At 47.2% G+C, this 25,423-nt stretch overlaps 1 protein-coding gene across 2 annotated transcripts in view; it reads right to left on the bottom strand.

Annotated features, from left to right (window-relative positions):
• Nucleotides 1-25,423, bottom strand: part of dlc1 (DLC1 Rho GTPase activating protein) — a 732,899-nt gene that overhangs the window by 287,658 nt on the left and 419,818 nt on the right. For both annotated transcript variants that reach the window (XM_072496832.1, XM_072496831.1), the window contains exon 5: nt 16,874-16,907. In XM_072496832.1, the coding sequence (XP_072352933.1) occupies nt 16,874-16,907 (34 nt within the window). The remainder of the gene's footprint in view (nt 1-16,873; nt 16,908-25,423) is intronic.

The raw sequence follows: 25,423 nt of genomic DNA on the forward strand, positions 1-25,423 counted from the left end.
CGTGATCTGAAATGGCTATGGCCGAATACTCCGTTCCCTCCACTTTCGGGATCAGCGCCCTGCCCAGAACAGAAAAATCTATCCGGGAGTAGGCTTTGTGCATGTGGGAGAAAAAAGAAAAGTCCCTGGCCTGCGGCCTGGCAAACCTCCACGGATCCACTCCCCCCATCTGGTCCATAAACCCCCTAAGCACCTTGGTCGCAGCCGGCCTCTTTCCGGTCCGAGATCTGGAGCGATCCAGTGCTGGGTCCAACACCGTATTAAAATCCCCACCCATTATCAAGCTTCCTACCTCCAGGTCCGGAATGCGCCCCAACATACGCTTCATAGATTATCATAGATTATCATAGAATTTACAGTGCAGAAGGAGGCCATTCGGCCCATCGAGTCTGCACCGGCTCTTGGAAAGAGCACCCTATCCAAGGTCAACACCGCCACCCTATCCCCATAACCCAGTAACCCCACCCAACACTAAGGGCAATTTTGGACACTAAGGGCAATTTAGCATGGCCAATGCACCTAACCTTCATGAATCCAGCATCATCCCAGTTCGGGGCGTATACATTTACCAATACCACCCACGTCCCCTGCAACTTACCGCTCACCATCACGTATCGACCTCCATTGTCCACTACGATATTCTTGGCCTCAAACGACACTCGCTTCCCCACCAATATTGCCACCCCTCTGTTCTTCGCATCCAGCACCGAATGGAATACCTGACCTACCCATCCCTTTCTTAACCTGACCTGGTCTGCCACCTTCAAATGTGTCTCCTGAAGCATGACCACGTCTGCCTTCAGTCCCTTTAAGTGCGCGAACACTCGGGCCCTCTTTACCGGCCCATTCAGGCCCCTCGCATTCCACGTTATCAGCCGGATTGGGGGGCCACCCCCCCCGCCCCCCCCCCCCCCCCCCCCGGCCGACTAGCCATCCCCTTTTCTAGGCCAGTCCCGCGCCGCCCTCACCCTCCAGTCCCCCAGACGGGGGACCCCCGCCCCGACCACCTCTTCTGTGTCCAATTCCCCCTCGGCCAGTGCAGCAGCAACCCTATTCCCCCCCACCGGCTAGACCCATGTCTAGCTCTTTTGCTCCCCCCATAGCACTCCCGTAAGTCAGCTGACTCCTGCTGACCCCGGCTTCCCCCGCTGTCCCATTGACCCCCCCGTGTGGGAATCTCCCAATCAGTGTGTGCTCCTCCATTCCCCCCACTCCGTCCTTCCCTAGCACGGGAAAAAGCCCGCGCTTTCCTGAGCCTGCCCCGCCCCCTCTGGCGCAGCTCCTGTCGCGGCCTTGTCTCATTTTCCCCCATCCCCGAGCCTCCCCTCCCTCCAGCACCGGCGCCCACCGTCTCGTACAGTCTTCTCACCCGGTCCCTTTCCCCATCTCCATCCATCACCCAACCCGTGGAACATTTCCTGCGCATGATTAACACCCTATATACAACAAACATCGAACATCCCCCCACCCTCACAAACCCTCAGTTTGAGTCCAACCTTTCAGTTTGAATAAAGGTCCAAGCCTCCTCAGACGTTTCAAAATAGTGATGTTGATCCTTGAATGTGACCCACAATCGCGCTGGCTGCAGCATTCCAAATCTCACTCATTTCCGATGCAGCACCGCCTTGGCCCGGTTGAAACCCGCTCTCCTCTTTGCTACCTCCGTGCTCCAGTCCGGGTAGATTCGGATCTCCACATTCTCCCAGCTGCTGCTCCGCTCTTTCTTGGCCCATTTCAAGACCCTCTCTCTGTCCGTGAAACGGTGAAACCTCACCACAATCGCGCTTGGCGGCTCATTAGCCTTGTGCCTCCTCGCCAGCACCCGATGTGCCCCATCCAGCTCCAGAGGCCTCGGAGGGGCCTCCGCACCCCTCAGCGACTCGAGCATCGTGCTCGCATATGCCCCGGCATCGGCCCCCTCCACTCCTTCAGGGAGACCCAGGATCCGAAGATTCTTTCTCCTCGACCTGTTCTCCAGGTCTTCGAATCTTTCCGCCCACCTCGTGCGCCTCCACCTTCACCGCCAGGCCCAAGATCTCATCCTCGTTCTCATTAACTTTTTTCTGCACCTCCTGGATCTTTACCTCGTGGGTCTTCTGGGTCATCCCTAATCCTTCAATCGCCGACAGCATAGGCGCCAGCATCTCTTTCCGCAGCTCCTCAAAACAGCACTTAATGAACTCTTGCAGCTCCGGCCAGCCTTCCACTTTATCTCCGGCCGCCGCCATCTTGTTTTTCTTCCCGCGCTTCTCTCGCTCTCCAACGCCGCTTTTTTAGCCGTTTCACTTCTTGTCTGTTCCATATACAGTGAAGGGGGACCTCACTCTCACCTTCCCACACTGAACGCCTTCAAAAAAGTCCCGTTGGGGCTCGTCTGGAGAGCCCGAAAGTCAGTGATCGCGGGAGCTGCCGAATCGTGCGGCTTAGCTCCGCATCGCCGCAACCGGCTTAAAGTGTATTTTAACATAAAAGATACCTATTGGTCAGTGTTATCACTCATGTGACGCAGTACCATTTACAGTGTTACAAATTGAAAATAGTTGGGTTCTCGTTTGGGATCCTAACAATGTATAAAGGAAATATATTGGTCAAAATGAACGAATAAACACTGGTAAAGAACATGCAAACTATGTGAACACAATGCATTAGTATTTGCGGGTTATTCATTAGTATGCTGAAAGTAAGGATTCAATGTGAAGCCATTTTCAATTGGGCAAAAGAGGAAATGGGATGCATCTTCAAGGTATTTATTATATTGAAACAAAGATTTAGAAAGCAAATATAATGGAACGTTAAATCTAAGTGTGCAACATAGTGCAAAAAATATGGGGCGGCATAATCTGTTGCCCAACGCCGACATCATAATCAGCGATCGGGCGGAAAATCTGACGCCGAAATTGGGGCCGTCGTTGGTTTGATGCTGGTCATCCATGCTCCGCCCCCTCCAAAATGGCGTCATCGCGTTGCGTGCTGCGTGCCATTGCAATAGCGTTGGCGCATCATCCGTTGGCCCTCCCGTGATGCTCCATCCCCGATGGGCCGAGTTCCCGACGGCGCGGGGCACGTGTGATCTCAGCTGTGCTGGAACCCGGCGTGGCGGCTGCGGACTGTGTCCAGCGGTTCCACACTCGGCCGGGGTCCGTGCCGTTAGCCGGGGGGGGGGCTTCTGCAAGGGCTGGGGGGACTGGTCGGGGGTGGCAAGGGGGTGGGCTGTGGGGTCACGGATGGCGGGTCGTCAGCCACGCTCATGTGCGGCCAGGGACCCGGCCATTCTCTGGCCATTTTCGGCGCAGGAGTCGGGAGTTTCACCCAGCGCCGTTGCTAGCCCCTCGCCGATCCCAGAATCGGTGAGGGTTTCACTAGGATTTTTTTGTAGATAAAAAACGACACATGCTCCGCTGTGTCAGCACTTAGCCGCTGAAACAGAGAATCCAGCCCATGGTTTACTTTTGCAAAGACACTGATATACTGGAGGTTCCAGGGAACATTAGCATCAATAAACCGGAGACAAAATTAAATGGTAATAAATTAAAGTTGAGGAGGTTATTTATGATGCATAAAAGCATGCCTTTTAACAGTAAAGAACTTTGATCCCCATTAGAGTTGAGTTAGTTGATCTCAAGTGAATGGGCTGTAAATGTTCCCTAAATGGCCTCAACATTGGTAGGCAATAAAAGAGAGAAATATTTGTAGCAAATGTCCTTGCTCCTGAATTGCTGTTTAGCAACCTTTGCTGGAAAGAACATTTGTATGGACATGAGGATAGGATCAGTTACTGTGTAGCTTCCAATGTTGCAGCACTTGGCACCTATATGAGAAACGGACATTGTAGCACTGGAGGACAGCCAGTGCCTGTGGAATTGTATTCCAGCACCCAGAAGCAAAAAAATGTTAATCTGCTATACCCAAGTGTTGTACAAGGGAAACAATTAGTTTAGGTTTGTATCCAAGTAGAATATGGGTGACATGTCAAGTTTGATATGCGAATCAGAAGCTTGTCTAAAATTGGGCCCGAAACCTCGTCATCATAATTCCGGTAAAGCACAAATGCCAATTCTCTCCAAAAGGTAACTTTCTGCTGTCTTTAAACAAATTTTGCTAACAAGATACCAGTAATAGATCTTGATACATCTGTGGGGTTGCTGGTGGTAAGATGCAGTTTGGCAGTGGTTTGCAATATTGTTGTGGGATCAGGAACATCACTTCTGTTCCTCATGCCTCATGGCAGTCAAGAACAAATTTTTTAAAATTCCTTTTTGGGATGTGGGCATCACTGACCAGGCTAGCGTTTATTGTCTATCCCTAATTGCCCTGGAGAAAGTGATGGTGAGCTGCCATCTTGAACAGTTGCAGACCCTTTGTGTAGGTACATCCGTAGTGCTATTAGGAAGGGAATTCCAGGGCTGGAAGTTTTCAAACATCAGGGGGGTAGCGATCTTGATCAACAAACGAGTGGCATTCGAGGCAGGGAGAATTGTGTCAGACAAGGGGGATAGGTACATAATGGTGAGTGGGAAGCTGGAGGGAGTGCGGGTGGTACTCGTGAACATATATGCTCCGAATTGGGACGATGTGGAATTTATGAGGCGGGTGTTAGGTAAGATTCCAGACTTACAGTCACATAACCTGATTATGGGATGAGATTTTAACACAGTCATTGATCCGGAATTGAACCGATCAAAATCCAGGACAGGGAGGAGGCCAGCCGCGGCAAAGGAATTGAAGGGGTTTATGGAACAGATGGGGGGAGTAGACCCATGGAGGTTTGCACTGCCAAGGGCGAAGGAGTTTTCTTTTTTCTCCCATGTCCACAAGGTATACTCTTGCATCAACTTTTTTGTTCTGAGTAGGGCGCTAATACCGGGGGTGGAGGATCCTGAGTACTCGGCAATCGCAATGTCGGATCATGCCCCGCATTGGGTGGATCTACGGGTTAGTGTGGAGAGAGGGCAATGCCCGCTGTGGAGACTGGATGTGGGGTTGCTAGCGGACAAAGCGATCTGCGGGCTTGTGAACAAGTCCATCCAGAACTACCTGGAAACAAATGATACAGGGGAGGTCTCTGCAGCGACGGTTTGGGAAGCTTTGAAGGCAGTGGTCAGAGGGGAATTAATCTCAATACGGGCCCACAGAGAAAAGGCGGAACTGGCTGAGAGGGATAGGTTTGTGCAGATACTCCAGGTAGACAGGAGATACTCGCGCGGGGCTACTGAGGGAGCAGAGGAGGCTACAGGCGGAGTTTGGGCTGTTGACCACAGGGAAAGTGGTGGAACAGTTGAGGAAGGCAAGGGGGCGATTTATGAGTATGGGGAAAAGGCAAGCAGAATGTTAGTGCACCAGTTCAGAAAAAGGGAGGCGGCCTGGGAGATAGGGAAAGTAAAGAGTAGAGGCGGGAATACTGTCCTGGATCCTATGGGGGTGAATGAGGTGTTTAAGGCCTTTTATAGTAAATTATATGAGTCGGAACCCCTGGCTGGGGTGGAGGGGATGAGGCAGTTTTTGGATCAGTTGAGGTTTCCGAGGGTAGATGAGGATCTGGTGGAAGGGCTGGGAGCCCCAATTGCGATCGAGGAAATAATCGAGGTGCTGGAGGGCATGCAGTCGGGCAAGGCCCCGGGGCCTGACGGCTACCTGGTGGAATTCTATAAGATGTTTTCAGAGATATTGAGCCCACTGTTGGTGAGGACATTTAATGAAGCAAGAGAGAAGGGAGTCGTCCCCCAACAATGTCGCAGGCCTCGATTTCATTGATCCTGAAATGGGAGAAGGATCCGGAGCAATGCGGGTCATACAAGCTAATTTCTCTACTGAATGTGGACGCCAAACCGCTGGGTAAGATACTGGCCACAAGGATAGAGGACTGTTTCCTGGGGGTGATAGGGGAAGACCAGACGGGATTTGTTAAGGGCAGGCAACTCAAGGCTTTTAAATGTTACTATGATGCCCTCAGAAGGAGGGGAGGTGGAGGTGGTGGTAGCGATGGATGCGGAGAAGGCTTTTGATTGGGTGGAGTGGAAATACCAGTGGGAGGCGCTGGAAAGGTTTGGGTTTGGTGAGGGCTTTATTGACTGGGTGCGGCTGCTCTATCAGGCACCAGTAGCGAGTGTGCGTATGAACTGGCTGAGGTCGGGATATTTTAAACGACACCGAGGCATGAGGCAAGGGTGCCCCCTCTCCCCGTTACTGGTTGCTCTGGCCATAGAGCCATTGGCCATGGCGTTAAGGGCATCTAGGAACTGGAAAGGGCTGGTTCGGGGGGGTGGCGGGTGGAGCACCGGGTCTCGCTTTACGCAGATGACCTACTCTTGTATATTTCAGACCCGTTGGATGGGATGGGGGAAGTAATGCGAATCCTGGGGGAATTTGGCAATTCCTGACAATTTGGTGTTCCATTTCCTGATTGCTTTTTCCTCATTCCCTGGTGGAATAAGAGGGGAAATTGACTGTGATAGCCCCAGAGTTGAATCCACAAAAATATTGACGTGCAGTAAGAATGTACACTGCTGGGAGAAGTGGCGCATTTTGAAGACTTGTTTCATTTGGAACAGGTAATGCACTTGGCCAGAAACCAAGCATTCCCAGGCAGGCTGCCGGCTCTGGTCCAGGACAGTATCAGGATGCCCGTCTAGCCTCCATTAGTGTGAAGCAGTCCCAATTTTTCAAATCCTGGTAGTTTGAGCTATCAATTAATAATGGACAGAGTGTGCGCAGTGCTCCAGTCAGTTAAACCCTAAGGCAACATTGGCACCAACTTAAAAAAATATTCTCTTCAAGTGGGCACTCATCCCAACAAAATGGTGGGGCCCACTGCAATAACGGCAACAGGGTGGTACGTTTGAACGTGCCATTTTCCGGCTGCCGCAGATCCATTTCTGCTGGCAGGTGCCTTGAAAATTCAGCCCATACACCCAATCTGATTCTTACAGTTTGGTCAGCATTTTATCCGCTACATTTTGTTTAAGAAATCTTCAGGGTTAAGCGATCACTAATTAGGTGTTATTTGCTGGCAGCGTGGCGCATGCTGTGCAGTTGTGCAAGCGTGACGATTGTGCAAGCATTGGAGATCAGGGGCGGGATTCTCTAATAATGGGGCTATGTCCCCACGCCGGCGTGAAAACTGGCGCCAACGACCAGTGTCAACGGCCCCCGAAAGTGAGGAATTCTCTCCTTCCTAGGGGGCTAGGTTGGCACCGGAGCGGTCCCTGCAGTTCCAGCTGACGCGGAACGGCCCACGCGAGTTCGCGCATGCGCGGAACGGCCGGCGTATTTCCGCACATGCGCGGGGGTTCCCTTCTCCGCGCCGGCCCCCCAGGCAATATGGCAGAGACCTACAGGGGCCCGGGTGTGGAGTAAAGTAGGCCCCCGCGGAACCAGCCCGCCCGCCGATTGGTAGGCCCCGATCACGGGCTAGGCCACCGTGCCCCCCCCCCCCCCCGGTTTTGGATACCCCCCCGCTCCCCCTCCAGGACGGGGACACACTCACCTTCCAGGTCCCGCCGTGTGGGAGGTCAGTAATCCACGCCTGCGGTACTCGGCCAAACTCGTCAGCCACTTGGCCCATCGGGGCCTGGAGAATCGCCGGGGTCCGCTGTCAAAGGCCCCCGACTGGCATAGCGGCGATCCCGCGGGTGCCCGAAAAACGGCGCCGGAGAATGGGTAAGCCGACGTCGGGGCGGAGAATCCCGTCCCAGAGCTCTACTCTTTCGTCTAACCTCAGCGCGATCCTCATCTTCTTCATTTAGTTTCTCAATTTTGTTTAAAAAAAAAAAAATTTAAAGTACCCAATTATTTTTTTTTCAATTAAGGGGCAATTTAGCGTGGCCAATCCACCTAACCAGCACATCTTTGGATTGTGGGGGTGAAACCCATGTAGACACAGGGCGAATGTGCAAACTCCACATGGACAGTGACCCAGAGCCGGGATTCGAACCTGGGTCCTCAGCGCCGTAGGCAGCAATGTGCTACGTGCCGCCCTTCTCAATTTTGTTGAGCAAAATTTAAACTTGCAGTAATCCTAATGGGAACTGATAAAGTTTAATATAAAGTCTGAGAAGTGGCAGCATCTTCAGGAAAGGAGGGAAAAGGAGAGAGAACTGAATAAGAAGCCTTGGTCACGGGGAGAAAATTATTTTGAAAAATGCCTTTGTCTCGCCGATGGTGGCAGTAAACATAATAAGGAGCACTGAGGATAAGATGAAGCCCAGTACTATTTCTCCCCCATGGCAAAATTTTTAAAAGACAAATCCCAATCTTATTTCTCCCCTGCAGTGTCATTGGTTTTCCACGAATGCTCAGACGTGTGTCGACAGCCACCTTTGTGGTAAACGTGCATTGGCAGCAGACAGGGTCTACTAATGGAAGGTTGTGACTAGTTGTGCTCCACAGGGATCTGTGCTGGGGCCTCTGTTGTTTGTAGTGTACATAAACGGTTTGGAGGAAAAGGTAGCTGGTCTGATTAGCAAGTTCACGGATGACACCAAGGTTGGTGGAGTGGCAGATAGTATTGAGGATTGTCAGAGGATACAGCAGGACTTAGATAGTTGGAGACGTGGGCAGAGAAATGGCAAATGGAGTTTAATTCGGACAAATGTGAAGTAATGCATTTTGGTAGGTCTAACGGGGAAATATACCGTAATTGGCAAAACCCTCAGGAATATAGAAAGTCAGAGAGACATGGGTGTACAGGTCCACAGATCTTTGAAAGTGGCAACACAAGTGGACAAGGTAGGCAAGAAATCATATGGAATGCTTGCCTTCATTGGACTGGACATCGAGTATAAAAATTGCCGAGGTCCCAGGTTCGATCCCGGCTCTGGGTCACTCTCCATGTGGAGTTTGCAAATTCTCCCCGTGTTTGCGTGGGTTTCGCCCCCACAACCCAAAGATGTGCAGGCTAGGTGAATTGGCCACGCTAAATTGCCCCTTAATTGGAAAAGAAAATGAATTGTGTATTCTAAATTTATTTTTAAAAATGGGGGCGATTCGCCCATATTGGGCCCAAGAGTTCTCGCCGTCGTGAATGTCGTCACGTTTCACGACGGCGCAAACTGGGCCCGGTTACGTACGATTCTGGCCCCCATAGGGAGCCAGCACGGTGCTGGAGCGGTTCACCCCACTCCAGCCTCCTTTCACGGTGCCAAATGGGCGCCGCGCCAACCCGCGCATGCGCAGTTGGGCCAGCTCCATCCTGCGCATGCGCGGGGGACTTCTTTAGCGCGACGGCCCCGACTCAAAATGGAGTCGGTGTTCAGGGGCCAGCCGCGCCAGAAAGTAGGCCCGGTGGGGGGGTAAGACCTGCCCGCCGATCGGTGGGCCCCGATTGCGGGCCAGACCCCATCGGACGCCCCCCCCTAGTGAAGGAGACCCCCTCCCCTCCCCACCAGGCCACCCCTGACCGTTCCCGAAGAGTTCCCGCCGGCAGCGACCAGGGGTGAACGGCGCCGGCAGGACTCTGTCGTATCTGCACCGCCGCTCGGCCCATCCGGGCCTGAGAATCTGTGGCCCCGCCAATTCCAGTGCCCCGCGGCTGGCGCCGTGCCAAATGCACCGGTGCAAATGGCGCCGATTCTCCGCACCTCGGAAAATCGCGCGCCGTCGTCAGGGCGTCGTGGCGCGGTTGCGGCGATTCTCCGGCCCGGCGCGGGGCACAGAGAATCGCCCTCTATATATATTTTTTTCACTATAAAAAAGGAAGCCCATATTTTTGCATGACCTGCAGAATTTGAATCTGGAAATGAAATTGGTTAAACTGAGCACGGTGCTGGTGTATTGCTGAAAACATCGAATGCCCTGTATGGAAGAAAACCTGCTGTTCTTATCCAGTCTGGTTTATGTCTGTCTTCAGTTCTACACCAATGCGGTTGATTCTTAACTGACCTTTGAAGTGGTCTAGCAAGAAAACCAACAATGAAACCACAGAGACCACTCGATTGTAACCTAGGCATCAAATCGGGACGTGGCAAAGGCACACCCAGCTCAGATAGCTCGGCTGTAACATTCTCACTAACATCTGGGTGCTGTTGCCAAAGTTGGAGAGCTGTCTCACAGACAAATCAGATAAAAACTGCTCACAATCATGATCCTCTGAGTACAACTAACAGCCAATGTACCAGATTGTTTCCTCATATCATGGATGATATAGAATCAGTGTTAGTGACGCTGGAAGTCTTCAACTTTCACTTTGCCACCATTAAGTCTTATACGGCTTTTGGTGAAAAATTGGACAAATAAGCCTTCTATTGATTACCACTTCCAGATGAATGAGTACTGTTCCATGTTGAGCACCACCGCTTTTATAAACCACTGAAGATAAAACTGGGATTTAGGTTCATTATATTAGTTCCAGAAGATGAGAGCTGTCCTGTGACGAGACGCTGAGTATGTTACACCTCTACCATCTGGAGTTTAGAAGACTGAAAGGTGACCTGATTGAAACATAAAATACTCTAAAGAGGCTTGACAGAGTAAACACTAAGTGGTTCCTTCCCTTCATCGGGGAATTAGAGCACGATGCACAGTCTCAGGAGAAGGACTGTGACGAGGGGAAACTTCTTTACTTTAGAGGTCTTTGAATCTTTCGAATTCTCTGCCTCGGAGGGTTGTGGATGCTCTAACGTTGAATATTTTCAAGATTGGGGTAGATAAAGTTTTGGTTTCCCAGGGTATCAAGAGATATGGATAACAGGCAGGAAAGTGAAATTAAGGCAGGTCAGTCACGATCGTATTGAATGGTGGAGCACACTCAAGATGGGTGTACTATTGACTCCCAGAAATGTAGGACTTAGGAGCAGGAGAGAGCCATTTAACCCTTTGAGCCTGCTCCACTATTCAATAAGATCATGGCTGATCTGATCATGTCTCGATTCCACTTTGCTGTCTGCCCCCCAAAATCCTGGCTCCCTTTCCTATCTAAAAACTGCTTAACTCTGATTCAATGACCCAGCCTTCAGTGCTTCCTGTGGAAGAGAATTCCACAGACTAATGACCTTTTGAGAGTGATTTCTCCTCATCTCCATCTTAAATGATAGACCCCATGGGCATGATTTTCCTCCCCCTCTGCGGTGTGATCTGCAGCAGCGGAGGGTGGCTGACGGCGGGATCTTCTAGACCCGCTGTTGTCAACAGAGTTTCCCATTGAATCCACCACTTGCTGCTGCAAAGCCCACAGCAGGGGTGCACTGTAGGTGAGACTGTAAGATCCCGCCAGTGTGAACGGCCAGAAAATCATGCCACTTATTCTTAAACTGTGTCCTCTGTTTCCAGACTCCGACACAAGTGGAAACATCCTCCCAGGATCCACCCTAGCAAATACCCTCAGGGTCTTTTTTGTTTCCATAAAATCACTCTCACTCCAGTGAGTATAGCAACTTGTTCAACCGTTCTTCATAAGATAATCCCCTCATCCCAGGAATGAGTCCTGTGAACCTTGTCTGAACAGCTTCAAATGCAATTATATCCAGCTCCCATTTCTTATGTAAGAGCACAGAACATGCTCTGGGTGGGGAACCCCAGCATGATGGACATCACTGACTAAGTCCTGAAGTAAATAATTGTGAAGTTAGCCTTATTGCAGGTATGAGAATCAGCAAGAGGGAATAACCTACTTGAACTTGTCCTCATCCATCTATCTGCCACAGATGCAATTGTCCATGACAGCAATGGAAAGAGATCACTGCACAATGACCTTCTGTTATTAAAGTGCTACCACTGAGACAGAGGCTATTGTTGCAGAATGGAACTCATTCAATTTTAATATAGCACACTAACCTCCTAAATTGATGTTCATCAAATCTTCCATTGCCTTTCTGCAATTTTCCCCAGTCTCATAAGTCTTTCCAAGTGGCTCTTCTCTGCTTTATGTTCCCTGTGCATCCTTTTTCTCTTTGCCCATCACTGAAACCTTAAGCAACCTCAGTTTGAAACGCCCCTGTAAATATCCCCACATCTGTCCATCTACCTCGGCCATCAAACTGTTCTGATGTAGGCCAACCTTTCCGTTCGCGTTCCAAATTTCATCCTACTAGGCTCAATGCCCATTTGCATTCCACTTACACCTTGGGAGGGATTTTTTTCTCTTTTAAATGAAAACATTTTTTTTCCAAGTAAGGGAAAATTTAGCATGGCCAGTCCACCTACCTGCACATCTATGGGTTGTGGGGGTGAGACGCACGCAGACATGGGGAGAATGTGCAAACTCCACACGGACAGTGACCCAGCGCCGGGTTCGAACCCGGGTCCTCGGCGCCGTGAGGCAGCAGTGATAACCACTGTGCCACCATGCCACCTGGGGTGAGGTTTTTTAATGTTTCTATTTCTCTCAGTGATTTATAAATATAGGAGTTCACCTGGCTGTGTTGCTACAGTTGTGCAAGTTAATTAATCTATCGTAGACTTTTAAAAAAATGTTCAGAGAGATCCCAAATTTTATTAAACATATGTAAGCACAGTTGTTTGACATTCTAAAGGATTGCATGTACTAAAATAAATGCGATGTTGCCTCATGGTTGCAGTAGTGATACAACTAAAGTTAATGTCTCCAAAGGAGGTTCAGAGATCATAACCACCAAAGGATAAGTACAACCTTTGACCTTTTTATCCTATTTCCATAACAGGATCTATGTCATCACAGAATGAAAGGGCATGAGGGTTCAATCAGTACCAGGCATGTGATTCTCTTGGAATAACTAACTAATTTTAAGCAATTTAACTGTTAAAATACTGCCCAGGAGTGTGATACAATGATATTTTTTGTTAAAATACTGCCTCCAAGACAGAAGTTTAAACCCACCTTCACCATGGAAGGTAGGATCACTTACATAAAGAAATACAATTCAATCACATTACCTTTTACAAATTGTAATGGTTGCTTCTCCAGATACAAGTTCCAGCTTTGAGAAAGTAAAACTTTTGTACTTTTCCTACCTTCCTGCAAAACAGTAACTAGCATTTATGTAACACCTTTCACAATTGAAGCATTTTGAATTATAGTCACTGTTGTGGGAAGAAATGCAAGAGGCAACTTTTTAAACATTCTTTCATGGTCCGTGGGCACTGCTGGCTCGGCCGGCATTTCTATTGCCCTTCAGCAGGTGATGGTGAGCTGGCTTCTTGAGCTTTTGCCATCCGATTGAATTTGCCTCCACCACACTCTCAGGTAGATCATTCCTGATTCTAAGCACGTGCTGTCTTCGGAGGCTCTTCCTCGTGTCACTGTTGCTTCTCTTGCCAATCACCTTAATTTAGTGTCCTCTGGTTCTTCATCCCTCCACCAAAGGGAACAGTGTCCCCCTAACTGCACTGTCCAGACTCCCAGGGCTTTTTAAACCTCTATCAAATCTCCTCTTAAACATCTCTTCTCCAAGGGGAACTGCTCCCACTTTTGTAATTGGTCCATGGAACTGAAGTTCCACACAACTGGAACCATTCTCATGAATCTTTTCTACAGTGCCTCTAATGCCGCCATATCAAAGAGTTGATTCATTACCCGAAATGGAGAATTCAACAAAATAATTTCTATTCAATGAACATGAAGTAGAATGCACAGGGGGATGGAACTCGACCAGAAATTAAAATCCAAACAATTACCACAGACACACACTCATTTAGTCAGTTGCCAATGTGAGTCTTTCAGTTCTTGACCAGTATTGAGTTAATTAAGGAACCATGGAGATGTTTTGTTATTTTTGTTTACTCATCTGAAAGCAAAAGGATAAAGTTATTTTTGTCATTGTTTTGCGTCCTGAGCTTCCCACCAACTGATTAAATGGAAAGAAATGTCAAGGGAGGGGATGATTCGAAACAGATTATTAACTGATGAAACACAGTCTGTACAGAACGTATTTTGCATTTTGCACTGAAGTTTTTTTTCCTCAGTGAGATGTTTTTTGACCAGTTCATACTGTTCCATATAATGAAACAGAGAACAAAACTATTATAAAGCACCCTGAAATCACAGCTCCTAAACTCTGTAGAACATTTTGTTCAACAAATGTTTGTGATTGCTAGTAATTTGGGCATTTATAATTGATTAATCTATAGTTGGTGCTCAATAAAACCAAATGGCCAATTAAAAAAATGAAAAGCTATATGGTGCATTCTGCATAATATATAAAATAGGATTCCCACTTGTAAGCCAGTATTTCTATCAGACTGATAATTCTTCAGAATATTGGGAACAATGTCGTTTTATGATTTTGTTAAAATATTTCTCTCACCGAAGTTCTAGGAAAGGGAACATTTCCCATTGTTGATACCAGTATTATTATAAGCAATAGTGTCAACATAGTACAGTGAAAGGTCCAAGGGTACTCTCTATTATGCCCCTCAGCCCGATGCACTGAAGAGCGACGAGTGCTCTTTCCTTATTTTAACAATTAAAAAAAAACAATATGGTGCAGTTTTAAAGATTTCTCACAACTGAGTGATATTTCATGCTGGATTGGAATCATGGGCGAAATTCTCCGGTATCGGCGCGATGTCCGCCAACTGGCGCCCAAAATGGCGCAAATCAGTCGGGCATCACGCCGCCCCAAAGGTGCGGAATGCTCCGCATCTTTGAGGGCCGAGCCCCAACCTTGAGGGGCTAGGCCCGCGCCGGATGAATTTCCGCCCCGCCAGCTAGCGGGAAAGGCCTTTGGTGCCCCGCCAGCTGGCACGGAAATGACATCTCCGGGCGGCACATGCGCGGGAGCGTCAGCGGCCGCTGACGGCATTCCCGCGCATGCGCAGTGGAGGGAGTCTCTTCCGCCTCTTTGCCATGGTGGAGACCGTGGCGAAGGCGGAAGGGAAAGAGTGCCCCCACGGCACAGGCCCGCCCGCGGATCGGTGGGCCCCGATCGCGGGCCAGGCCACCGTGGGGCCATCCCCCGGGGCCAGATCACCCCGCGCCCCCCCCAGGACCCCGGAGCCCGCCCGCGCTGCCTTGTCCCGGTAAGGTAGGTGGTTTAATCTATGCCGGCGGGACAGGCATTTTAGCGGCTGGACTTAGGCTCATCCGGGCCGGAGAATCGCGGGGGGTGGCCCGCCAACCGGCGCAGCGCGATTCCCGCCCCCGCCGAATATCCGGTGGTGGAGAATTCGGCAACCCGCGGGGGCGGGACTCACGCCAGCCCCCGGCGATTCTCCGACCCAGCGGGGGGTCGGAGAATCTCGCCCCATGTTTTCTACTTTGGGCTCCATATGCCCTCAACTAAACTGAGATTACCCCAAAGTCCTCACAATTCAGATCTGAGAGCCAGAAGTCAGATGAGACTAGGTTTGATCCTCATGCATATGTTAGGGATAGGATTAGAATTAAGCAGTTTGAAATGGATACTACTTCAGTAAGCTCTCTATGAAAACTCTAGAAGTGGGTTAAAATGGTAAGAACTGCACAGAGAGAGGAAAAATTCACAATTTGTTGATTTTTTGATGTCTTGTTTTCTCTGGTTCCATACATAGAATCATAGAATCCCTATAGTGCAGAAGGGGCCATTCAGTCCATCGTGTCTGCACCGACCCTCCAAAAAAACACCCCACAAGGCCCACTCCCCCGCCCTATCCCCGCAGCCCCATCTAACCTGGACACCATTGGACACTTAAGGGGCAATTTAGCATGGCCAATCCACCTAACCTGCACATCTTTGGACTGTGGGAGGAAACTGGAGCACCCAGAGGAAACCCATGCAGACATGGGAAGAATGTGCAAACTCCACACAATCATCCAAAGCTAGAATTGAACCCTGGGCTCTGGTGCTATGAGGCACCAGTGCTAACCATTGAGCCACCTTGCAGTGTATCCCATACTATGGCCCAATCTCATATATTTTTCTTTTTATTCTAAAGTTTGAAGAACCACTGTACACCTCCAACAAATTCTCAACTGGAGCTGTGTGCAAACCTAGGATCTGCATGATTTGAATGGCTTAGTATCAAATGGGCAAAGGGATTAACTTACTAAGTTATCACGAGAACCATGACTGGAGGCTTCAAAACAGGTTATCCTGTTTTTAATGAAAATGGTCCATTATATCGGTAATCTAAAATATTCCCAATTCCATCATCCACAGTATTTGGAATCTGAATATTTTAATATTAATGAAACTTGAGTGAGTATTTTTTCCTTCAGATAACCAAAGCCCAGCAACAGGAAAAAGACTTCATGCATGTAAATTCTAGTCGTGGGGAAATAAAGGGAAGGAGACAGTTTGTGATGAGAATAATCAGTGTGCATGGAAATTTTCGATGAAAAGAAAGCAGAAGAACAGCAGCAGAAAAAATGCAAAAATATACACATTTTGCTATTTATACGCTAACATCCTAGCAATGCGGCATTTGTGCCTCCAAAACAAAACAACATCCTTTCCCACACAGCAATCTGGCACGGTGACTGACGAATTAAGAAAGCTCTGTCGGAATGTAAATCTTCACTAAACTCTGCACCCAAGAATACGTCTTTGACCATCAAAGATTTGCATGCGGAGAATAAAGGACCTAAAATGCATTCTTTGAAGTCCAAGCTTGGAATCCTTGACCAAGTAGAAACACCCCACACATGTTAATTTGAAAGGTTAGCCACTTCTACAGAATTGATGAGAAATGTACCCGCGCAGTGAAATGAGCCAACTTTATTCACACAGAGACAGAATCATTTATAGCTAATAGATATAAACTCCGTGCACCTGCTGATATGATGGAATAATGTGCACACTATGAGGTTATGCAATAAACTAAAAATGCCTGACAAAAGTCCAGTGAAATGTCATGCATTCCGCACAAAAAAACCCCACAAGCTTCCAAATGTGCTATTTATCGACTGTTTGAAAAGCAAAGACTGAACAGGTGAAGTGTGTGAAGGAATAGCACAAGTTCTGAAGAAAGATATAAGTTTACTCACCAGCCTTCCCTTTTTCTGATATCATCGGCATTGCCTACAAAAATATATTAAAATAAAACAATAAATAACATTGTAAAGTACTCCAGTTGATTGTTTACAGTAAGGTAAACCGTGTAAAGCACTGCACATTATCGGAGTGAAACTTGCACTAATGTTGTGAAGGTTGGAGAATGTACCTCCAAATTTGGCAGATTCCTATTCAGTTATTTTGATTTTGAGGTTTGAATTCATTAAGTGAACGAAGAGAGCTCTGAGTGTCAATTCATTTTGGCATGGGATTTCCTGCACAGGCCGAACAACTTAAAGGTAACATTACTTGCTTTAAAGGGAAATTATGTCACATCAATAACAACAGCTTGCATTTTGATAGCACGTATAACATAAGAAAAAGTCTCAAGGCACTTCATAGAGACAATTGTTTTTTTTACATTTTTCCAATTAAGGGCAATTTAGCGTGGCCAATCCACCCATCCTGCACATCTTTGGGTTGTGGGGGTGAGACCCATGCAGGCAAGGGGAGAATCTGCAAACTCCAAACGGACTGTGACCTTGGGCCGGGATCAAACCCGAGTCCACGGCACCATGAGCAGCAGTGCTGACCACTGCGTCACCGTGTCGCCCATCATAGTGACAATTCAAACCAAAATTTGACACTGGACCATATCAGGAAATATATGAGCAGATGATCAAATGTTTGGTCAAAGGTGTAGGTTTTAAGGAGCTTCCTTGTCTTAAAGGAAAAAAGTGAGGTAGAGAGGCTTAAGGAGGGTGTTCCAGAGCTTAGGAAAGAGAGCATAGCTACCAATGATGGAGTGACTAAAATCAGGAATGCCCAAGAGACTGTAATTCGAAGAACACTAATACTTCAGGAGGTTGTAGGGCTGGAGGAGATTTCAGAGATCATAGAATCCCTACAGTGCAGAAGGAGGCCATTCGGCCCATTGAGTCTACACCGACCCTCTCTGTATCTAGGCTCACTCCCCTGACCCATTCCCGTAACCCCACCCAACCTTTTGGACACTAAGGGGCAATTTATCATGGCCAACCCACCTAACCTGCGCATCTTTGGACTGGGAGCAAACCGGAACACCCAGAGGAAACCCAGAGGAAACTATGGACATTCTGCATAGTTGCCAGGGGATGGATGGAGTTGGTAGGTCGGGAGCAGAGCTTGTAGTTGAAGACAATGGCTTTGGCCTTTTCACTATTCAATTGGGAGGGAATTTCTTCTCTTCCGGTACTGGATGTCAGATAAGCAATTTGACAATGTGAAGACAGCATAAGGTTGGAGAGAGGTGGTGGTGAGGTAGCGCTGGATGTTGTCAGCGTACATGTTGAACCTGATATTGTATTTTCCCAAGATTTTGCCGAGGGGCAACACAAATGAGAATTAGAAAGGGCCAAGGTTTGATCCTAAGAGAACACCATGGTAATGATTTGGTAGTAGAAAGAAATGTCATTGTTGACAATTCTCAAGCCATGATTAGAGGGGATATGGTGGTGTCGCGGTAATGTTATTGGATTTATAATCCATAGACTTAGGTTAATGTTCTGGGTCATGAGTTCAAATCCCACCTTGGCAGCAGGTGGAAATTAAATTAAATTAATTAATCTAGAATTAAAAGCTAGTTCCAGTATTGATAACTAAGAAATGAAAACTGCCATTGATTGTCATTACAAAAGATCCAGTTCACTGTCAGGCTGATGTATTTGTAACAATCTTCAGCCAGAAGCTTCGAGTGGATGATCCATCTTGGCCTCCTGTCTCCAGCATCAAAGATTGCAATCTTCAGCTATTCGATTCACTCCATGTGTGATCAAGAGATAACTGTAGTCACTGAATACTGCAAAGGCTCTGGGGCTGTGTCAACATTTGGCAGTATCCAGCGCCATCCAAGACAAAGCTGTCCATTTGATTGGCATCCTATCCACCACCTTTAACATTCATCCCCACTAACACTGACATGTAGCAACAGTAGTATGTACCATATGAAATGAAAATCGCTTATTGTCACAAGTAGGCTTCAAATGAAGTTACTGTGAAAAGCCCCTAGTCGCCACATTCCAGCGCCTGTTCGGGGAGACTGTTCCGGGAATTGAACCGTGTTGCTGGCCTGTCTTGGCCTGCTTTCAAAGCCAGCGATTTAGCCCTGTGTAAACAGCCCCATCTACAGCAACTCACTGCAGCATCTCACCAAGACTCCTTCCTCCCAGTCGGTGCCCATAGGGTTCTGGGGGTCACCTTGGGACGGAGAGGAAGCTGTATTGAGCTGGAGCCCTGGTGGCTACCCAATGTCTGCAGCATGGTGCTTTCAACAGGGCTCCTTCAGAAGCACCATACAAACCCACAACCTGTACCTCCTAGAAGAACAAGGGCAACAGATACAAGGGAATTACCATTCGAAGGAGAGAGAGCCATTAACAATGTCAGCTAACATGGAAGCACCTTTCATGTATGGTGAGTATGGTGAGGTGCAGTATACGGTAGAGACAGGCTTAAGCAGTGGAGAAAAGAAGCTGGAATTATTCCTGCATTCTGGGATGATCCAGGGTTTGGTTCGATAACTGCAGTAATGTCATGGTGAATGGAGGATCAAACTCTAGGCAAATGGGTATTCAATGGGACAGTTCCAAGTGAAAGGATGATCAGCTATGATCATAATGAAATTGTTCTCACAAAGGGGTTTAGACCCGAGCACATACACCCATGTAAGTTATAGTGTGTTCTAAAGTGTGTTCCCCTTCTGTTTCGGTCATGATTCTTTCCATGTATCAGCAAGAACCAACCAGTCAGCATTGCTGTACTCTCCTTGCTCACTTCACTCTTGCAAGTTTGGAAAATTTAGATGCAGGTAGTCAGTTTGAGGTAGTCAGTTGGATGAGATCACAAAAATGACTGAGGAAATAAGTTGCACGGTATTGTAGGAGTGAAAACCTGCTGATCGGGATGCCAGCTTATGAAATTTATTGATGATAATGCTCAAGCTATAGTCTACATGTGGTCTGTGTATAAAGGAGTTTGATATTTAGAACGCTCTGGGATTCTTTGATACTGCATTTAACATTTCACACAGACTGGCGATGGCGGTGGACCAAGCCAGTAACTACATCTGTACCATTCTGCTCCATCACCTTTAGGAGCTGCAGTCAACCTTAAAAACTCATGAATATGTTTGTCCTGGTGAACTATATACACTGACTGATATCGGAAGTGTCCTCTGTTGTAGCTGGGAAAGAGTTAGAGGCATAAACGTCAAGGTCACTTTGACCATGACTGCAGTTTGGTCCTTGTGGTTGTCTGCATGTCAAATTGCTGTATAGCTTACTCACTGCCTCGGTGCACTTCAGCCTGTGAATACAATTCCCTTCAGACATTCCCAGGTGTGCATGCTTTCTTAAACACAGGAGGCAGGTGTAGGTCTGCCTCTGGTGTAAGCACGCCTGCACCACAATTCTTCTCTTCCATCTCCAATCCATTTTGCCAGTGTTGGGTGTAGGAACCTAAAGTACTTCAGCTTCCCTTTCAAAACATACTTCTTTGACCAAATCTGTTTTCAAGAATCAGTTAGATCTAGCACTTGGGGCGAAGCGGATCAAAGGATATGGGGGGAAGGCAGGATCAGGCTATTGAGTTGGATGATCAGCTATGATCATAATGAATGGCAGGCTCGAAAAGTCAAATGGCCTCCTCCTGCTCCTATTTTCTATGTTTCTATGAACAACCCTGAGATGTAGCCGTTTAAGGCTGAGCTGTGTGCAAAGAATTACATTTTGTGCCTGCCAATTTTATTAACACTCAAACCTGTTCATCTTTTAAAAACTTATTGTGTGTTAAATTGCTTTATAAACAGGGTCATATTTTACTTCCATTAATAAAGATTTAAAACCCTCTTTAAAACTTTGAAGCTGCGGTATTTTTAAAGGATAGGCTTACAGACCATGAACATACAAACAAACAAGAGCTTTATTGGAAAGGTGTTGAATCGACAAGCTGCCCATTTGCCCGCGCAAATGGCTGATGATGTCATCAAATGCCATGTGATCAGGTTCTTAATATGACCTTGTTCCAACTAGGAACAAACATATGAGTAGACAACAGAAGCAACAGCCATTTGTTGGTGTCAAATTGCCCTTGTTAAACAGTGGTGAGGGATCATTTTTGACTTTGGCTCCAATCGCCTGTGATTGTAGCTGAAAACGAACAAAACTGGTATGAAGATCAGTATTTAATGGAAATGCTGCCACCGAAATATCTTGTCAGTTGTTGTGTCAGAAATTGGCAAACAGGCCAAAATATTTTTGAGGGCTTACTGCTGGATCTACAAAAATAAACAATAAAAACATTTTCAGGCTGCATGAGTGGCCTCCAGCTGCCCTTTAAGGGCTGTCAGATAAGCTACTCAATGCCTGGTACAAATGGATGAAGCATACATGGTATCAGAAGCTAATCTGCATATGTAAGCCGCTCCCAGCAGAAACTGGGAGATGCCTGTATCCATTGTTCCCCATGAAGCTGATGGTGGATGTTACACCTGGGGTCACCTCAGATCAGATAGTCCAAGAAAATCAGACACAAATCTAAAGAAGTAAACCCATGTGCCACTGGAACTTGAAGCCTAGGTAACATATGGTGGCTGTTGTCCAACAGCAGATAGAAAACCCGGAGGCCCACCTTTCTTTGCCCTGATTTCTGATGAAAACCACTGCTAAGGCTACTTGTGGAAAGGGCCTAACGAACCGTGGCAGTACTGTTACTCTCCACCTATTCAGTCTTTGGGTCCAAGAGGGTGGAATCATACTGAGATTCCATTGCATATAAAAACAGATTTAATAGTAATAAAATTATCTTCAATTATTTTGTTAGGTCAGTGTGGTGGAACAGCTTCAGCATTATAACCATTTTAGAGTTATGAATTTTGTTTAGTTAAAAAGTACCATATTAGCTTCTCTATAATAAAATAAATAAATTAGAATGAGAATAGAAGCTACAGATAATTTCCACACTTGCACTAGCAGTTTCTCTTTTACCTTCCTGCTTCCCCTAAAACACTACCTTACGTTGGTAAAGTATTTCATTATTTATATGTGAGTTCACATGTGTTTACTGCAAATGCCATGCACACACAGTTGTATTGTTTTACTCTGTGATGCCATTGCGATGCCACCCTGAACTTAATTGCACTTGCCAATATAACTACAAATTGTTTTCATTAGAAACGTGTTGTTGAATCTCATTTAGAAGATAATTTGAATCATCATATCTGCCACTTCCCTGGGACACTTGAGTTAAGAAGGATTGATTTTCAATTTAGTTTTGGATGACTTTGTCCAGCTGATCTTGCCGAAAACAGAGGAGCACTCGGGCGATTTGCTCGTTCAGATTTCATATCCTAGCCTCAGTTCAGTACCCTGAGGGTATAAGACCAATTCCGGTCCTATTTCTCTCCCATATCAAAATCTTAATGATGAACTACACACAGCAAAAAAAAAGGTTTTTATTCAGGACCATGGGTCAGAATCAGCTCTGCAAGTAAGGTCGCAGACTGTGGTTAAATAAATCAAAGACATACACTGGGGTGCAGCATCATTGGTTTTCTGCATATGCGCAGAAGTGTATTGGCAGCCATCATTGAGGCCATCTCGCATTAGGAGACACAGTGGTTCAGAAAATGACTCTTAGCAGTGTGCAGCCAATGAAAGAATAAAGAAATGACTGGTGTGGTCAAAAAGAAATGAGAAACACGTAAGAGCTAGAATGAGTGTGGAGAAGATCCACAAGGCTGATTTTCTGTGTCCGGAAAGGAAGGAACTAAGTGGCCTTGCCAACGGTTCACAGCATCACAGAATGATTACAGCACAGGATGCAGCCATTTGGTCCATCGTGTCAATGCTGGCCCTCTGAAGGAGCAATTCACCTAGTGTCGCTCTACCATCTCCTCCCCGTAGCCCTGCACCCATTCTTCATCTTCAGAAAATAATCCAACCCTTTTGAATGCTTCGATTTAAGCTGCTTGCACCACACTCTCAGGCAGCGTATTCAGATCCTAACCATTCTCTGCCTAAAAAAGTTTCTCCTCATGTCACCATTGCTTCTTTTGCCAATTACTTTAAATCTGTGCCCTCTTGCTCTCAATTCTTCCATCAATGGGAATTGTTCTCCATCTACTCTCCTCTTGATTCTGAGTATGTCTATCAAAGCTATAAAATCTTTCAAGCTGTCTGAAAAATGATCTTATTGAAGCATATATGACTGTTAAGGGCATAGAGAGTATTAATCATTAGTATTATTTTGAATTAAACTGCAGGGACAAAACTATGGGAAGCGCTAAATTCAAACTAGCAAAAGATAATTGAAGCAAAAACCCGAGAATAATTTAAAAGACAATATGATACTCTTGTGGGAGAAGGGACTCTAGGATCTCTTAGAATGGATGAATTAAGATGGGCTGTATGGCTTTCCTCATCTGGAAGTATCTTGTGATCTTGTAATCATTTATTTCTGTAGCCAAGCTGCGGGCAGATCAATAGGATGGGCAATACTTTTATATTCCCTCAGGTCCCCAGCATGATAGTCTGATACCAGTTAAAAAAACCTAACCCTCTGGTATCAAAGGAAATGCCTAGTGACATGCTGCAGTGCTCTTTTGATCTTCCTGCATTTCTCCAGGCTACAAAAGATCAACATGAAGGCAAAATGACCCGTCTGGTGCCCATGCTCCACATGTGTTTAATTTGGATTTCACAGGTCTAAGGTTTGCAGTATTGGGAATGTTATGAGCCCAGACTGCAAACAGAGTAAGCTGGTTCCATTTCTTTTAAAAAATATAACTGGAGGTTGTGGTTTCCTTGTGTACCTTGTGTAATAGAGAATGGCTTCCTGGAATGGTTTTCTGGTGCTGACTTTATTCGCTGCTGTTTAACTAGTCCAGTGGTTTCCACAGAAATGGAAATACATAACCATTATGCTTGTTTTTGCATTGCATAGTAATTTTAAGGCTGCCATTTGAAATTATTGTTATTTATTGTGGTCCCTTCATAAAAGCTGCGAATGTTCTTGTCGACCGATGATTGTAAAACAGCTTTGTTACAGAGGAACAGAAATAGGCCATTCAGCCTCTTGAGTCTTCTCCATAATTACATCAGATCATGGATACTTTGTCTTAATAACTCCATTTACCTACCTATTCTGCATAATCCAACAAACATTTATCAGTTTTATTCATGAAAATTTCAATTTATCTCGCATCTGCAGATTTGGGGGATGAGTTCAAGACTACCCTTTGTGTAGAAGAAGACTTCCTCATTTTATTCCTAACTGTCCTAGCTCTAATTTTAAAATATTATGGATGAAATTGGTCTTGAACAGTCGCCCCAATGGCCAATAATGAATCATCAGCCTATTTACATCATTCCCAATATTATTTTCTATTTAAGAACAGTTTCACCGCACCTTCGATTTGGATTCTCCACATAGGAGGAAGTATTTTCTCTGATTCACCTGAGGAAGGAGCAGTGCTCCGAAAGCTAGTGTTTGAAACAAACCTGTTGGACTTTAACCTTGTGTTGTAAGACTTCTTACTGTGCCCACCCCAGTCCAACGCTGGCTCCTCCACATCATCTTCCCAAATTAATCACATTAGAGCTCCGCATGCAATCTTCAAAACTCATAGGAATATAAACTAAATTTATAGGGTCGGAGAATCGCCGGGGGGCGGCGTGAATCCCGCCCCCGCCGGCCGCCAAATTCTCCGGCACCGGAGATTCGGCAGGGTGGGGAATCGCGGATGGCGGTCCCCCCCCCCCGGCAATTCTCCGGCCCGCGATGGGCCGAAGTCCCGCTGCTGTAATGCCGGTCCCGCCGGCGTGAATTAAACCACCTCCCTTACCGGCGGGACCAGGCGGCGCGAGCGGGCTCCGGGGTCCTGAGGGGTGCTCCCACGGTGGCCTGGCCTGCTATCGGGGCCCACCGATCCGCGGGCGGGCCTGTGCCGTGGGGGCACTCTTTCCCCTCCGCGTCGGTCATAGCCTTCGCAAAGGCCGACGCGAAGGTGACCCCCCCCTGCACATGCGCGGGGATGACATCAGCAGCTGCTGACGCTCCCGCGCATGTGTGGACTTCCGCTGGCCGGCGGAGTCCCTTCGGCTCCAGCTGGCATGGCGCCAAAGGCCTTCCACGCCAGCCGGCGGGACGGCAACCACTCTGGCGTGGGCCTAGCCCCTAAAGGTGAGGGCTTGGCCCCTAAAGGTGCGGAGTAATCTGCACCTTTGGGGAGGCCCGACATCAGAGTGGTTCACGCCACTCTATCCCGCCGGGACCCCCCCCGCCCTGCCGGGTAGGGGAGAATCCCACCCCAGATCTCCAGCGTCTGGAGGGTTTTGCTTTTGTTCATTATTTATGTTTATATTTTATTTCTAACAACTGTTGGCAGTAAATGCTCAATAACAAATTGGATTTTCGATAGGCAGTCATTTAAAAAAATATATTTTTATTGGAGTTTTTAATTTTTGACAGGTGAGTTTAAGCATCATACTGTTCAATTGTACAGTTGC

This window comes from Scyliorhinus torazame, chromosome 3 (genome assembly GCF_047496885.1).
Source record: "Scyliorhinus torazame isolate Kashiwa2021f chromosome 3, sScyTor2.1, whole genome shotgun sequence".
Classification (NCBI taxonomy): domain Eukaryota; kingdom Metazoa; phylum Chordata; class Chondrichthyes; order Carcharhiniformes; family Scyliorhinidae; genus Scyliorhinus; species Scyliorhinus torazame.